Source organism: Triturus cristatus, chromosome 8, assembly GCF_964204655.1.
Source record: "Triturus cristatus chromosome 8, aTriCri1.1, whole genome shotgun sequence".
Taxonomy (NCBI): Eukaryota; Metazoa; Chordata; class Amphibia; order Caudata; family Salamandridae; genus Triturus; species Triturus cristatus.
In genome coordinates, this window is record NC_140591.1 from 357,872,468 (window position 1) to 357,889,954 (window position 17,487).

General features: G+C 42.6%; 1 protein-coding gene across 4 annotated transcripts in view; it reads right to left on the minus strand.

Annotated features, from left to right (window-relative positions):
- STARD13 (StAR related lipid transfer domain containing 13) overlaps positions 1-17,487 on the minus strand; it is an 802,429-nt gene that overhangs the window by 66,871 nt on the left and 718,071 nt on the right. For all 4 annotated transcript variants that reach the window (XM_085621689.1, XM_085621690.1, XM_085621691.1 and 1 more), the window contains one exon: positions 10,223-10,304. In XM_085621689.1, coding sequence (XP_085477815.1) covers positions 10,223-10,304 — 82 coding nt within the window. The remainder of the gene's footprint in view (positions 1-10,222; positions 10,305-17,487) is intronic.

Consider the following 17,487-nt stretch of genomic DNA (forward strand, 5'->3'; position numbering starts at 1 on the left):
ATATATATATATATATATATATATATATATATATATATATATATAGTGTGCCTAACCAAAAAGAAAATGAATGTAACGTAACTGGTGCTATGTGAATTGCTGTGATACCTGATTGGATTCAGGTCAAGTTCGCGCTATATAAAACTCTGCCCCCCCCCCCCCCAAAAAAAATATATATATATATATTATATATATATATATATATATATATATATATATTCCAAAGAAGCACGAGGCGTTCCCCAGTTACCGGAGCTTCTGGCTCTTCGGGGCGGTCTCACAGATGGGCATGGGGAAGCCCATTACTCTTTCTCAGCCGAAAAACACGAAGTGAGGCCCAATACATTTGAAGTGCTTTTATTTCATAATTTTCTTGCTTTTCAGGCGCCTGCCTCCATTTGCCCAACGTTTCGGCGTGATGCCTTGTTCACGGACTGGAAACACAAGCGCCCAGGTGCGCTTGAGTGTGCTTTTAAACTAGTGCAGCACGTGACTGTCAATGTCGAACTACTGATCCCAAAGTGCTTTGTGCGAGTTGGTAAAATGCATGGTGAAAGTCACAAAAGTTCTAATCCTTGGTGGTAATATTTATCACTTTGCACAAGCCCGATGTTATAGTGGAATTATTTATAAAACAGTCATGTGAGTATGATTTCGCCGCTGCTTCTCAAGTGAGTATCAGAAATTTGGCAAAGACATCTTCAAAATGCACGATCTCGACAGCCTGTTTGTGCTGCCAGAATCCCTTCCACGCACCAACCTTGTTTGCTCCAGTGGCGATCCTTTGTAGGCTGGGAGGTGCGAGTGTGCCTAAGTTATTTGAGGTCATATTATAATGACCTCAGATAACTTTTATAACTGTTGCCCAAAAGTAACTATAACTCGTGCCACTGCCATGTAGTGTTGTCATCAATGAAGTCATTTCATATGTTGCAGTGAAGTTAGAAATGGTGTCATAGAACATGTAAGGAGTGATGCAATATGTGAGGTCATAAGCCAGCCCCATCCCAAACCCTGGCCCAAACCTGGGCTTTCTTTTCCACCGAGATTTTGCAGCAAAATGTAAAAGAAATATATGGTTAGTGGCATGGGGGTGCCTCTGGGACTCCCCGACCAGGCCTTTGGGGCAGGGTATCCCTATACTGCCCCTTACATCTATTTTATCCTTTTTCCTAGGACTCGGGACTCAGTCCGGAGTCCTAAGATGTGGCTGCCGCCACATCCTTGCTTATTTGGTGACAACCAATCAGCTCTCATCTTGAGATCTGTCTTCACTGCGGCTCCTCGACGTCCATAGCTATCTATATTTTTAAAACCTTAGTTTCTCAAAACTACTGAAAAGAATTACAACAGTTCACAAAAAGCACGTTGTCTGGACCAGGATCTAGCATTCTGCCAATTTGGTGTAATTCCATTCAGAGGTTTGGGCTGTAGCTGTGTCTAAATTTCCTATCGAAAAATTAATTAGGAAAGCACGATTTGGGATACCACACTTTTTCTCAGTCACCACTTGACGTCTCACCTTGAATCTTTCCAGGAGAGAGTGGAGGTGGTTGTAACTTTAAAAAAAAAAAGATTCTATGAAAAAGTAGGCCTAACTGTAACCACCCATATACATTTAAGGTGTTATTAAATTGCTGTTCCTTTTATAATAAATAACTCTGGGCATTTTATTTTGTATTGCAAATGTGATTATTGTGTTACATTGTAGCTAGTGAAAATCTTCACACCATCACCTTTGAGCTAAGCTGTGACTGTTTGACCCAAAACTCTGAAGAGTAATGAAAGTATCCAAGGCCAACAATCCTTTGCAGACCAAACTCCTAGGGCACAATTCACAAAGGTTAATTTACATGTGGAGATTAAAGGTGTCATTTCACACTTTTTTCCTATTCACCATTTCAGAGTGTAAAGCTACTCTCAGGTGTAGACCCTATGTCGCAACCCCTAGAGGAGCCTCCTAGAACAGGACCATTCACACGTAGGCAGAGATCTCCCTATGGTTAAGTATTGCAAAATTTGTTAAAGTTTATCAAATGTAAAAAAATGTGTGTGTATGTTTAAAGAATGATGATAAAATGTTAATGTAAAGTGATCTTATATAGTTATTTTAAATCTAGAATTAATCAAATAAAATGTTATAGCTCCTTAAATACATTTTTAATAATTAAATATTAAAACGTGTATTTCACACATATTTAAACTACAAATATTATCCCCAAAGAATAATTAAAAAAAACATTTAGTATCCTTTCACATTTATTAAAAGGTATATAGAATTAGTTTTAAATAATAATAAATATTTAACAAACGCTCTAAAGTTTATTATACTTTCAATATGGCAACAACTTTAGCTTTATAGTTATAACTAACAATTATTAATCATAGTTTTACAAAATGAACAAAATGTATATTTTTATTTTAAAAGTTGAAATAACTTTATTTATTTTAATACTGTTTCCAGTGGGGATCTTGTTTTAAGTCCCTGGCTCCATTAATTAACATGGGAGTATTTTGCCTGTGAGTGTTTATGTGTAGTGCCGGACTAACTCCCAGGTTGGGCTAGAGTACATTTACGACTGTGTTAAAACCTCCTTGGATGTAGTACCTATAAAAGTGCAATTTGTGAATAGCAGTAGGCTTACTCTAATGTGGGTAGGTTTGGTTTTATATGTTTCTCCCTGAACCCCTCCTTACCCCTCCCTAAAGCCCCGCAATTTAGTGGTAAGTATTCCCCATTTTCCAGACACTTCCCCTATCCCTCCCAAATTTACTACTAAAACTAGGGGTTGGCGTAATTTGCGAAATCCACTTTCGCAAATTATCGCGAAAATGTAAAAAATTATCGCAAACATGCGGAAATATCGCTAAGATGCGGAAGTTTTTTTCCCGCATGTTCGCGAGATTTTCTGCATGGTTGCGGCTCGCCAACTTACCCATGTGGTTGCTCGCGGGTGCGGCCATCTTGTTTTCAGTTGTCTCGCGGTGCATGATCGCGAGAAGAAAGACGAGATCGCGCGACGCATGACGTCACTGCGGGCGCGAACTGTCACGAGACAGCGCAAATGGCTAAAAACAATACAACATCTCATGGAGAACGCGACCGGATCAAAAGAACGTGTCGGCAAACGCAGGGATTCAGGTAAGGCGATCGCGCGCGCGCGAGAATGTATTATTTTACAGCGCGAGCAAGAACCAAATTATTGCTAAGCTGCGGAATGCGGAAATTTTGACATTTTCGCGCTTTCCGCGGAACGCAAAAATGTCAAATTATCGCAATTTCCGCAAACGGAACGAAATTTTAGCCCATGCCTAACTAAAACACAGCCCAGCGGAGATGTCTGCACCTGTGACAGAAATAGCCATATAGAAAAGGCAGCAGAGGGGTGGGGGCTCGTAAATTATGTTTTGTAGCACTTTAGTAGTATTACTGTAGTACTACTAAATATACTACACAATGCAGTTTGTTATTCGGGCCACTAGTGGGCTGTTTTACAGGGAATACCTGTAATTTCATCTTTGATGCTGATACTGCTAACTGTCCCCACAACTTCATGGGTAACAGAAAATGCTTCATAGTAAATACCATTTATGTTCAGTTTTTTTCTGAAAGCTCATTTTAGGCAAGTAAAGAAAATTAAACTAAGGAAAATATGTTGAAGTGCCTAAGGCACAATTAATAAATACAGAATGTGCTATGATACACTTTGCTAAATGCTTGCTAGTGTAGAAAACACACTATTGCTTGGGCTGAGCACACAGATGGGTAGCAAAGTCCTTACATAGTACACACGAAGATCATCAAATCATGGATAATAAAAGGGAGAGAACACACAGTCTTTTTCCCACCATATTCTTACGGTCAATTCATTTATTCAGTCTTGCATTGCCTTTGGAATTGCAGATTCCCCCCCTAGCATTTGCTGCTTCCATATAATCCAATATAATGCTGCCAGGATACTGCTTAAACTGAATAAATGAGAGAATATTTCCGCATACCTTCACTAGTTGCATTGGCTCCTGGTGGATAAGAAATCACTTTTAAATTCTCTCGTATTATGCATAAAATATTCTTGTCTGCAACCCTAAATTCAACTCACAGAATTTTGTAAAATATGTGCAGAGACGAAACCGATGATCTAACTCTCATCTTTTATTCCAAGTGGCCTCTTACCAATACAAGAGGTAGGGTATGCGATGTTTTGTGCTTAGGATGCTTTAAACTGGAGCTAACTTCCACTCCATCTCTGTGCCATTCCTGGTCCTTTTAATGAAAGGAAACATCTAAAGACCTGGCTCTTCTTGTCCTAGCTGTCCACATCTTATAATACTATATACAAGAACGGGGTTGTGCTTATACAAGCAGCCAACAACGAATTGATAAAGTTTGACAACTATTTTGCAACCTTAAAAGACGATGTGGATGACACAAGTTCCCAACAACACCGGAGTACCCAAGCAGTCACCCAATATACCACTAACGCAACCTCCATAGACATCGTAATATCAGAAGAACCCCAACAGCCACAACCTACAACTATGTCAAGAGACAACATGGCCATTAACCTCACTTCAATATGCCAATATCGTCCCTACGCCAACACATCGGGAAAGGTCCGCACCGCTCTCCCAGGATAGGATTACTCCCACACTTAGACCACTTAACGGAAACCCCTATCCATCTAATATCGTCCCTATGCCAGTACACCTGGAAAGGTACGTACCTGTCCACCAGGATATGATTACTCCCACACAGAGAACACCTAACAGAAACCCCTATCCAGCAATAGAGGGTAGGGAGACTAACCCTCCTCCAAAACACCTTACTATGACAGTACCAATAGCATCTGCTTATGTAAGAAACTCGGATCAACCTAGCTCGAACAAAAGATCACAGGGAAAATGGAGCCCATCGCATTTCAACCACAGAGGAGGCTCAAACACTCTGCGTAATGAAAAAGAAAGGATCACTGAAAAAGGCAATGACCAGAATCGCCAGAATGAAGGAATGACACAAAGAAAATAAGAAATAGGCAGATGTTCACTTCTGGTATATCTCCTCCTACACAAAGGGAAATTGAAACTCTTAGAATACAAGCGAGCAATATATCTCAGGACATTCTAAATACTCTTCAAGTTATGAAGAAAATATTAGAAATCACAGTAAGGACTCAATCCAAAGTCAAACTCATTCAAGAATCACTGAATGATATTCAAGGAAAAAGTAAATGAATAGCCATGCCATTATCGAATAGACCTAATCGACCAACAAAAATCTTAAATATTTATCGGAGGAGAAGACCCATGCCCTACTCATCTCATATGAGTCTACATCCATCAATAAAGGTGAAAAAAATTAAATCAGTCCCGATCGATGCAAATAGAACTTCAATGCCTAATAACAGAAAACTCAATCCTAACAACCTAAAACAAGTCAAGTTAACCACCAGTGTTCAAGAGTTGAACTCGGGTAACTCAGGGAAACCACTTCTTTGCCTACTGCTAAACTGCCGTTCTGCAATAAAACACGCATCAGACATTGCTGCCCTCATCATTAGTCAGGAAGTATACATAACAATCTTAACAGAAACATGGCTTATAGAGTCTTCTTCACCTTACATGGACCTATTGGTGCCTCCACAATATAACATTGTCAGGCTGGACAGAAAAAAGAAGACCGGAGGTGGTATAGCTTGCATACATCGCTCGAATATCTCAGTAAGCCAAATACAATCTGATCCTCTTGAATCCTGTGAATACCTCGGTCTCACTATAAAAACTGTACATAATCAAAGATGCAATTTGCATGCACACTACCATCCACCAGGAAATAATGCGTCCTTCATAGACCAGCTAACGGAGATCATCACAGCTAATTCTAACATTTACACTAATGATATATTCCTAGGTGACTTTAATTTACACTGGGACGATAATAATGACAAACAGGTCAACGGACTCAAAGACTTCTTAGCAGACCTAAACCTTACTCAAGCCTGCACACTGCCAACACACTCGAAAGGGTCAACTTTAGACTGGGTGATCTCTAGAATTAAGGCTACAACAATGCACTCAATTGTTTGGTGCGACTGGTCAGATCACCATGCCATAACCTTCTATATATCTTCCATAAAAAAGAATAAGACCACACAACCGATCAAACTTAAACAGTAGAGTCGGGACACCAATGACCATAATATTGAGCAATTAGTAGCACAATGTGAGAAGGATCTTAATCCACCCAACAATTTGATGAATGTTAGCGATCTCACAAATCACTACAAGGTATCAACGAGGAACATAATAAACTCCACCATGCCGCTAAAACTGAAAAGAATAACAGAGAAAGATAAAAATCCCTGGTTTAATGGATCACTAAATAAAGAAAGGCGGAGACTAAGACTAGCAGAAAGAAAATGGAGACAGCACCCATCTTCCCCCCCAGCTGAAAACTCTCAGGAAAATTAGAAACGACTACAACAAAAGCATTCTCAGATCCCCCAAATATTTTTTTAGAAATGAGCTGGATAATGCTAAAAACAGACCATGGAAACTATTTGGGATGTTAAAACAACAATCCAATAAACTGGCCAAAACTGCTCAAGAATCAACTAAAACCCAAATGAGCTGCGAGGAGTGCTCAACCTTCATCACAGACAAGGCCTACTCTCTAGAAAAGGAACTTAGATTGGCAGCTGACAACCTCCATAGCCCATTAACATCACAAACTGATGTTGCCATGCACATCACTCAAGCTATGAAGAAAAATAAAGCACAATGGTCGACTTTCAAGCTATATGACCAGAATACCATTGCCAAAATTCTATCAGAAATCAAACCAAATAATCACTACAATGACCCCCTCCCATCAAAATGCCTGAAAAGAATCAATCACATCGTCATCCCCATATGGACAAAAATAATCAATGCCTCACTGTCTCAAGGCACCTTACCAGAATGCCTAAAAACAAGTCAAGTCCTCCCCATGATCAAAAAAACGACAGGGGACCCGGCAGATGAAAACAACTTTCGTCCAGTGACCAATATTCCATTACTAGCCAAACTGCTTGAAAAATGCGTGCAACAGCAAATGAGCCACCACATCTCCAATTTCAGCCTATTGGACGGCTGCCAATCAGGATTCAGACCAGGCCACAGTACAGAAACATCGATCTTACAAATAGTGGATGACGCCCTACAGGCTCTGGATCACAATGAAACATGTCTACTAGTTCTTCTGGACCGGTCTTGTGCATTTGACACGGTAAATCATGAAAAACTACTAGACCGTCTTGAAAACAGGATGGGTCTATCTGGAACTGTACTGAAATGGTTTAAATCCTTCCTGCAGAACAGAACACAAAGATTCTTGGTAAACCAAGCACTATCCCCGCCATGCCCTAACTCGATTGGAATTCCACAAGGATCAACATTATCTCCATCACTATTCAACCTATATGACGAACCCCTTACAGAAATTCTCCAGCACGCAAACATCTCCTATCACATGTACGCAGATGATACTCAGATCTACATCAAGATCTCGTTGCATGAAGAGATCAAGACAATGAATGAGGCCTTAAAAGTGTCAGTACGATGGTTAACTGGCAATCATCTGAAATTAAATGCGCAAAAAACGGAATTCCTACTAATATCCCCTCCAAAAAGCTCTGCAGATGTGAAGGAATGGACCAAACTGATCACAGCGCTAAACTGCACCCCTATCCTAGTTGACTCAACCAAATCAGTAGGAATCACACTGGATAAGAACCTAGACATGAAAGCACACATCAAATCAATAGCAAAAAGTGCCCGTTTTCATCTGAACTATCTTAGAAAAGTGAAACCATTTATCACCACTTCGGACCTTAAACTGGCAGTTCAGTCCTTAGTCATATCAAGGATTGAATATGGCTGTACAACATTAACAGGTCTATCAAAAATATCCACAGCCCCACTAAAAGCCTGTCTCAATGTGGCCGCAAGACTCATTACAGGCTCAAGAAAATATGACCACATCTCCCCACACCTGAAGGCTACCATACGAAGCCAGAATTCAACTAAAACTGGCATGTATTACCCACAATGTGCTCCACTACAAAACACCAATGTACCTAGCCCAGAAAACTGAATTATCAGGTGGAAGCAGAGCATCCCGGAATGCCAGAGACCTGTTGTTGAAATCTCCCATCTTTCAGAAGAAGAAAACATATGACAGAGCATTCTCTGGAGTGGGCCCCCAGAATCTGGAACTCACTCCCTCCAAACAAAATCTCAAACACATCAACTTTCAAAAGGGAGGCAAAGATATTCCTGATGAGCAAGTCCCTACCTAAACAATGATTGATCACCATCTGCATCGTGATCAATAACGAATATAAGGGCAAACTCACCAGTTAGTGGCGAAGACACTGTAGACTGTACACTAATACAACTAATGGATCTTTTGTGTAATATTGTTGATAATAATGATATGAAGGCACACATCGGAACCTTTCGTATAATACTACTGTTATACCTTGTACACCTAATAGATCCTAATTGTTATCGTGGAAACTGATACGAAAGACACGTACCGGAACCATATGTATATTACTGCTGTACCCGTTGTTCTCTAAAAGATCTAAATCATGCAACTGTGAAGCGCTCTGATACCTTTGGGTCATGTCCGCGCTATATAAAACTCTATAAATAAATAAATTAAATAAATTAAATTTGCTACTACAAGTCATGCTGTTTCTACAGCACCAATTACTCTCTATGAGTCAATGTCGTGCTATATACACCTCCTAAATAAATAAATGACACAAACACACCAATTAAAATATAATACCCAACTACATGGCCACAAACCTCACACCACTGCAGAGCACAAACATGACCATATACACCAAGAACTCAATCACAAAAAGATTCTATAGGAAAGGTACAGTAGCACGGGCAAACACAGTGCATTCCAAATAAAGTTATCAAATTGATCTTGCCTGAACTGTGCTATAGTGTATGTAGAGAATTAAAACAAAGGCAATTTGCACACATTTGTGCATGCACACGTCCCACCAAATGTCACTTAGGATGCAACTCACGCAAGGGAAGGCGCTAAAAGTATATGATATCATGCACAAGATAAAACACACATATATGGGAACGGTCGACAAAGTGTATTCCACAAGGCTCTGATGGCTGACATGGACACATAAGGAACTAGTCACACCATAACATATACACAAAGTCCTAACTTTTGCCTCCTCTACCAAAGAACAAAAAACGCACTGGAAGACAATGAAACCTAGCGTTCTGTTTTGATGGGAAATGTCTGAAATATCTTCTTAGATATTGCTAAGTGGTCGCTGCAACTTCAAAGATCAGAAAAAATGACTGACAGCATGCTGGACCGGTCTGCAGTCATTTGCTGAATACTTAATTAAGGCACAGTCAAAAATCAGAGGAGCCATCCAGCATAGCTGGAGAACAGCGATAATTCAGAAATCACCCACAAACCTTGCTAATCACAGCTGGTTCAATCAAACAAATGGCTGCACTGCGGCAGGCACAATGAAACCCTCACCCCGACGTAAATCCATGTGGACATTGTACAATTAACCCTCAACACAGCTTATGGTCCCAACGCTAGTATCTATAAATTGAAACCATCACCTGTCTTTTCATAAACACACTGGCAAGGACGCGGCAGCACCACACATCTGAAGCAAACACTCATACAATTGCAGAAGGACAACAGTACACAATCCAATGTGTGCAATCAAGTGCCATGGCAATGGACATAGCTCTGCAACTGCCTCTACCACAATACACCCAAGCTGCAAGCCTTCCTAACCCCCTGCAGGCACATGCGTGGGTTGAACAAGGAAGTAGAAAGGGGCAGTCAACACAGTAGAAGGTACAATTGAGCCAAATCCAATAATGATCATTGACTTACCTTCATGCTATGCAATGCCATTACCTTGTCCCCCTCCCCCTGCTTCAAATTAATCTTATTGGAAATTACGACATCTAACTGGCCGCTCAAGACACAGCCAAACCCGGAGAAGAGTTTGACGAGAAGGTGTCGCTGTGCGTCGACAAGAGAGTTTCAGAATGTTAAATATTTAGGTTCCTTGGAAGTCACCAGTGCATTCTGATATACAGTCTTTCATATCACATCAATTTTAGCATTCAGGTGTCGACCCCAGCGAGCCAACAGTGTACTTCTTCAGTTTACCTGCAAACTGGTTCAACGTGGTCTCTGTCCAGGAAATCATGATCTTTCTTCACAGCTGCAATGTCAATCGGGAACTGGGAATCTACAATAAAAGATGCATGGCATTTGTAATCCTTATTCAGAAACATTAAAAGACATTCCACACGTACCGTGCAATTACATTCTTCCTGATGGTCATCTCGAGTTGTCCTTTCTGATTCTGCAAGGCACACGCCAATGTGATCTGAGCACCCTGCACATTGTAATGTTGTACACAGTGATACTGAGGTCGTCTTTAGAATCTTGGGTTGAGGTTCGTCAAAATGGACCGCCCAGCTCGGGGTAGTTGTTCTTTGTCCTGTTTGCAGTGTGATCCTGTGGGCTGCAACAAAGCTGCTGCTTTTGGATTCGTACATATCCCAGGGCGGTCAGTATATAGGGATCAGCATCCCCACAACGCGCTCTCAACATGGAATTACCTCAATCACATTCGATAAGACAGGCGACATGCAGACCAAATTGCCAAGACATCTCACAATCACTTTTTAAGACCTCTGGCTACACCCATCAAACACTACACCTCATAGACACATAGACATAGAACAAGACACATACAGTGAAAATCGTAAAAACAACCTCAAATACACCATGACACAGCAAAACAAGCCAAAGCAGACCCGGGTCTGTGAGGAAATCAGCAAGAGCAGCAGTGGAAGTGAGTCCACTATCACCGCGCATCCATTCTACTGGCCGGACATATGCTAAATGAATGAGTCGCCACATCAGTTTCACCTGACTCCCACAGCATCAAATATGCCAACCAGGCAAATAATCGAGTGAACACAATTACAAAAAGAAGAATGTTTTGTAAAAAAAAGAATCACAGGATTAGCACAACAAATGCTAAGGATGGGGTATTGGCTTCCCCATTAGGTGTGGCACAAAGTGTAATTCAAGAAAAGGTATACACTCTTGACAAGATTATATAACAACTTTGTGATACACTCTGCTTGCCATACTGAAAAATACAATACACCACAACCACTGCACTCTCTATTATGAAGCATAGAAGTAGATAAACTACTTGTTAGCCCCCCGGGCCAGCTCTCCCCTGCTACTCGCTCCACTAAGCAAGCCCTCAGGCTCCTAACACTCTATTTCCCCCTTCAAGCGCCCCAACCCTGGGTCTCCTCATAACTCCATTTTTTCTCCAAAAGTCTCCTTTAACCCATTTTCCATCTAAAAATTCCCTCTATTTTCTCCCCGCTAACGCTCTTTACCTCCACAGCTCTCCTTTAACCAAACTCATTTCCCTCCACTGGTCTCCTTCAACCCATTTTCCTTCCACAGATTCCTTCTAACTTTCTCTCCCCGCTAACAAACTTTCACTCCACAGCTCTCCTTTGACCCAACTCATTTCTCTCCACAGGTCTCCTTTAACCCGCTTTCCTTCCAAAGATTCCCTTTAACTTTTTCTTACTGCTAACGCTCATTCTCTCCACAGCTCTCCTTTAACCCTACCCATTCCTCACCACAAGTTTACTCATTTTTCTCCACAGACCCCCTTTGACTCTTTCTCACCATAACTCGCTTTCTGTCCACAGCTCCCCCACTGCATAAACCTGCTTCTTTCCACAGGTCCCCCATGACTCTTTTCTCATTCTAATCTCGTTTTTCTCCTCAAACATCTTTTCTCCGTCTAATTCGCTTTTTTCCCCTCAAACATCTTTTCTCCCTCTATTTCATTCTTTTCCTTCAGCGTTCGTTTTCTCCTTCCAACTGCATCTCTCTCCTTAACGTTTTTTCTATGTAAACACTTGTATTTCCCCATCTAATACGCACTCTTTCCTTCCTCAAAATAACAACTATTCCTGCTTTTCCTCCTTCCAAGCTGTTCTCTTGCACACCTCCCACTGACCGCACCCAGCGCTCCGAACCCTCCCAGGAAACATACTTAATGGAGGCCGAAGCGGGTCAGCACAGAAGACGCATGCAGCGGGCATGCAGCGGGCATGCCGCTGGTGCATCAAAGTCGTGTCAAAGGCAAGCCCGTGTGACCATGTCCACGCCTGGACCACGGGCAGTGCCTGGACCCCTACCCCCCACCCATCCCCAGACAACACAACAACAACTGCAACCACGCCTCCCCACGATCAATAGCAAGGTCTTTCTCCTGCCGTCACTGCCCTTCCACTGCAACACAGAGCCCTCCCCTTTGGAGTCCCTGCCCACCGACACAGCAACAGGTCAACTCCAATGTCTGCTGATCAACACCCGATCACTCCACGAGCATACTAGCAAGATCTGGGACACCATCATCTCCCTCATGCCGGACACTATCTTCCTCACCGAAACATGGATTAACCCGACATCAGCTTCCAACATCGCCACCACCACACCAAACGGATACAAGATATTTCATTGGGACTGCACCAACAAACACGGTGGTGGAATAGCCATCATCCACAAAGAGTCAGTCGACAGCTTACTTGCGAGCGTTATGACGCACGGTGACTCCTATGACGCCTTGGGAACTTACGAGGATTCGACACATCATGGTCGGGATGTTCTTTTGGCGACTCTAATTTCTAGTCACTTTATACTCGCCCGTTATAGGAGGGTTGTGACTGGCTCTCCGTAGTCTGCTCCATTTTGGCTTCTACGTCTGAGATTTACTGATCGTATTAGTGATCACTGTTTAGTGCAACTGTAATAACATATCAGGTTACGGGTGACGTAAACCTTCATTTGGTCCTCAAAATTGGGGTACACTCTTCTGCTCACCACAGTGTTCTACTAGCGGTGACTACCCTGACTTAAGTCCATTACGTGGTGTGGATTCCGTATACAATACGTATCGTCTCTCCAGGATTTCTTATCTGATTCTGGAGTTTATAGAATTATTCGATAGCCTTGAGAAAGTCTGAGTACTGACAAGTACAGACGAAACACGTGTTGGCTGTGCTCTACTTTGGAAATTGGTCTCTTAAGAAATAAAAAGAACGTTTTCTACTAAAGCCACGTGGACTGTTCATCATGTCTTGTTGGATATTGGACTGCCATATATGACTTTATGAGTTGTGAGATTGTCTTATTGAATTTTAATTAATACCGGTCCTCAATACTGTTTACCAGGTAGGACCTATGTACACAGACTATGGGTGTGCTGTATTAGCTTTTGTTATTTGGTCCCTCAACTGCACAGCCACCGCTGACACCACCAGCCCCATCATAGAACACCTCAACTTTCAGATCAACACCAACAGCAAAACAACAGTCAGAGGCACCCTCGCCTACAGACCACACCCTGCAAGGCCATCTTCGACTTCATCTCCCTGCTGGCCATCAATTCAAAAGACTTCCTCTTCTTCAGTGACCTCAACTTTCACCTGGAAGACCACAACGACACCAACACAACCAATCAACTCAACAGCATGGCAATACTTGGTCTCTCTCAACTGGTCACGGACCCCATGCACTTTGCCAGACACACTCCTGATCCCATATTCACATCCAGTGACAGAATCAGGTAAAGGTACGCCACCGAAATCACCTGGTCCAACCACTCTTTTGTCCACTTCCACTTAACAACCACCCCCACCACTCCCGCCGCCTCGCCCAAATCCCCCTACAGGAGCTGGAGCAAAGTAACCGAAGACCTCGGGACCAGATCCCTCAGCGCCTCAGCTCCCGACCCCACCACCGACCTTGAGGAAGCAGTCAGAAACTTCAACTAATGCAGTGACAAATTTACATCCCTCAAACCCACTAAAACCAGCAGATCCTCCAAACATCACAGCTGGTTCACACCAGAGCTCAAATCCCAAAAATGCACCTGCAAGTGTCTTGAAAGGATCGGGCGCACCAGTAAAACAAACAATGACCGTTGTAATCATCAAAGAATTTGCCAACCCCACAGCTACCGAGAACACCGTCACCTCCTCTCAGGAGTTCTGTGATACCCTTGCCGACTTCTTCTACAGCAAAATCACCACCGTCTACTAAAATGTCAACCCCCAACCCCCTGTAACCAAACTCAACAGACTCCTCAACACCACTGAATCCCACAAAATCTCACTTAACACTTGGGAACCTCTCAATGCTAACACAACAGCCTCCATCATGGGCTCCATCCACTCGGGAGCTCCCAAAGAACCCTGCCCCACCACATGATCAAGAAAAAAGCACCATCAGCAAAGAACTCACCACCATCATCAACGCATCCATCACCTCAGCCTCCTTCCCAAAAGGATGGAAACACCCGGAAGTCAAACCGCTCCTCAAAAAACCCACCATGGACCCCAAAGACCTCAAAAGGTACCGCCCCATTTCCCTACTACTATTTTCAACCACAGTACTTGAGAAAACAATAAACCTCCAACTCACCGCCCACCTGGAAAACAACAACATACTGGAACCCTCACAATCCAGATTTCGCTTAAATCACAGCACTGAAACCGCCCTGATTGCGGCCACAGACGACATCAGAACATTGCTAGACAGGGGAGAGGCCGCCTCCTTGATTCTCTTCGATCTCTCAGCAGCATTCGACACTGTGTCCCACTTCACCCTCCCCCTGCATGGTCTCCACCAAATGGGGATCCAAGTGAAAGCTCTCGAATGGATTGCATACTTCCTCTACGGACGATCCAAAGCGTCCGCATCTCACCCTTCACCTCGGGCCCAAAAAACATCACCTGCGGTGTCCCACAAGGATGCTCTCTACGTTCGACCCTATTCAACAGTTATATGGCCCCTCTGGCCACCTTGAACAGATCCTATGACATGAACATAATCTGCTATGCAGAGGATACTCAGCTCATCCTCTCACTCTCCTCAGACCCGACTAACACCAACTCTAATTTCCACAAGTGCATGACCAGCATGGCAAGCTGGATGCAAAACAGATGTCGTAAACTCAACACAGACAAAACAGAAATACTCATCTTTGGGAGGAGCAGCACCTGGTGGCCAACAGAGCTCAGCCCTGCACCCACACCCACAGAGCATGCAAGAGACCTTGGAAACATTCTCAACAGCAAGCTTTCGATGAGAAAGCAGATAAACGCTGTCTCATTCTCCTGCTTTCTCACCCTGCGCATGCTCAGGAAAATATTAAATTGGCTCCCTATCAACACCAGACGCACCGTCACCCAGGTCCTCATCACCAGGCGCCTGGACTACGGCAACTCCCTCTATGTGGGAATCACCTCACAACTACAACACAGACTCAAGAGCATCCAGAACGCAGCAGCCTAACACAACCCCAAATTGTCCCCAAGGGGCTCCACTCCCCTTTCCATTTGCAATTAAACTATCAGAGCCATGTTTCATGAAAGTGATTCACTAACATAATATACGTTTTCCCACTTGTGTGCTTCACGTGTGCTGTTTTTTTATTCCTGGTGAAGGAGTTTGGAATCTATTATTTGAATGAACTTGCATTTTGAATGTTTTTGCAGTTTTAGGGGTTATAAACTAACAACATTATTAAACAATATATAATGAGTAACACGCCGTGTCCTGCAGTAAGCCTTACAAAAACTTATAGCTCTATATACATCTTGTATTTAAGACCAAGACTAGCTTGTGATTCCTCAATACAGTTTCATTTAAGATTAAAGATGGAAGGAGGTCTTTTGCTATGAGTATTTCAAAAGCTCTGCATACCTTCATCCAATTCCACATAAAATAGTAATTACAATTGGCTGATATATGACTTCGCTCAGTGTGCTCTGCAGAAAGACCAAGGATTTGATGAGCCTGTGTGACCCATTGACAGGATCTCACAGTGCCTTCAGCCTTAACTCCTAAGCTCTCAATCGCGTCTTGTTGTGGACACGCACCCACAACTTGAACTCACTCAAGACACCTACAGGGGACTCAGTTTTCAGTATGCAATATACAGGAGTCCTATGTTGAATGAAAAAAATAGAGAAATACAACATCAGGAAAAGGCAAATATTCTCAGGGAATGCAAAATGAAATAAAACGTGTGTAAACAGGGAGTGCATTGCTGGCATGGATTCCCTTCAATATTCTTGCACACGTTTTAGAGAAAGAGGTCAGTGTGTTTTTCCTGTCAAAGTAAAGACATGTACAAAGGGCCAAGGAGGGACCCAGTTTTAAAGTCAGCCCCACTTAAATTCCAGCAGCAGGGTCTCCTACCGCTGGGGTGTCTCAGAGTACGGAACAGGAAGGACCAAGAAGAAATGATCATCCAAAACGTTTTGGTTTGCGGATGTACAAAAATATCTCTAATGCCTTCCCCACAGTGATGCGCACTTTTAATGTTAGACTGGAAGATCTAGCAGAACCAGGCAGAATACATTTGGGGAACTACACCAATGTTTCCTGTAGCTAAAAAAAGGGGACGAGGAAGGAAAGACCTTTCATCCAAAATCACTTTTCCATGAAAAGAAACCCCACATAAGCAGGGTTAGGAAAACAGTAGTGTGTCAGACAAGAGCGGAAATAGAATATATTCACATGTGTAATTGCGAAGCTCATAGGGCCCTATTCAGAAGGCTATTTGAACACGTAATTTTGACTTAACATGGACAAATACCTTCTTGTATGATTACAAAACGACTATTGCAAATCACAAAAGTCACTTTTGTGAAAGAATCAATTCACAGCGAGTGGATGTTCCAGGGTGGGAATACTCTGGAGGTCAGAGCACACCCAACAGCTTACTTATTTATGGGTATTCGCAAACCCGCTCTACCAGCTCCTCCCGTTCTGGATAGATATATTGGGCCAGATGTACGACCATTTCATTTAGCGAGTTGCTAATTGTGATTTTTTTACGTCTCTCAATTAGATACTTGCAAAATGAAATGTACTAATGTGTCTCTGACACATTTAGTGATTCCCAATTGGGTCGCAAATGACCGGTCTCATCAATATTCATGAGGAAGGTCGCAATTTGCGACCCGTTGGGAATGTCCTGCACTCACAGGATGGTAGCCTTCTGGGGTTAGCAGACCACCATGTCTGTGACTGCTTTTTAAATAAAACATTTTTTTTTAAATGCAGGCCGTTTTCCTTAAAGAAAAACAGCCTGCATTTTAAAAAAGAAAAATGAAAAGTTTCCTTTTTATGTTTTTAAGAGTAGGCAGTGGACCGTGGGACCACTACCAGCTCTTAAAAAATGTTGGCGCCCCCAGTCACAAAGGGGAAGGGGTCTCTCTTGGGGACCCTTTCCTGTTTGAGAATGGGTTACCACCTCCTTCACGCAGTCTGTAAAGTATGAATGTTTTGCGACCGCATTCCGGTCGCAAAGA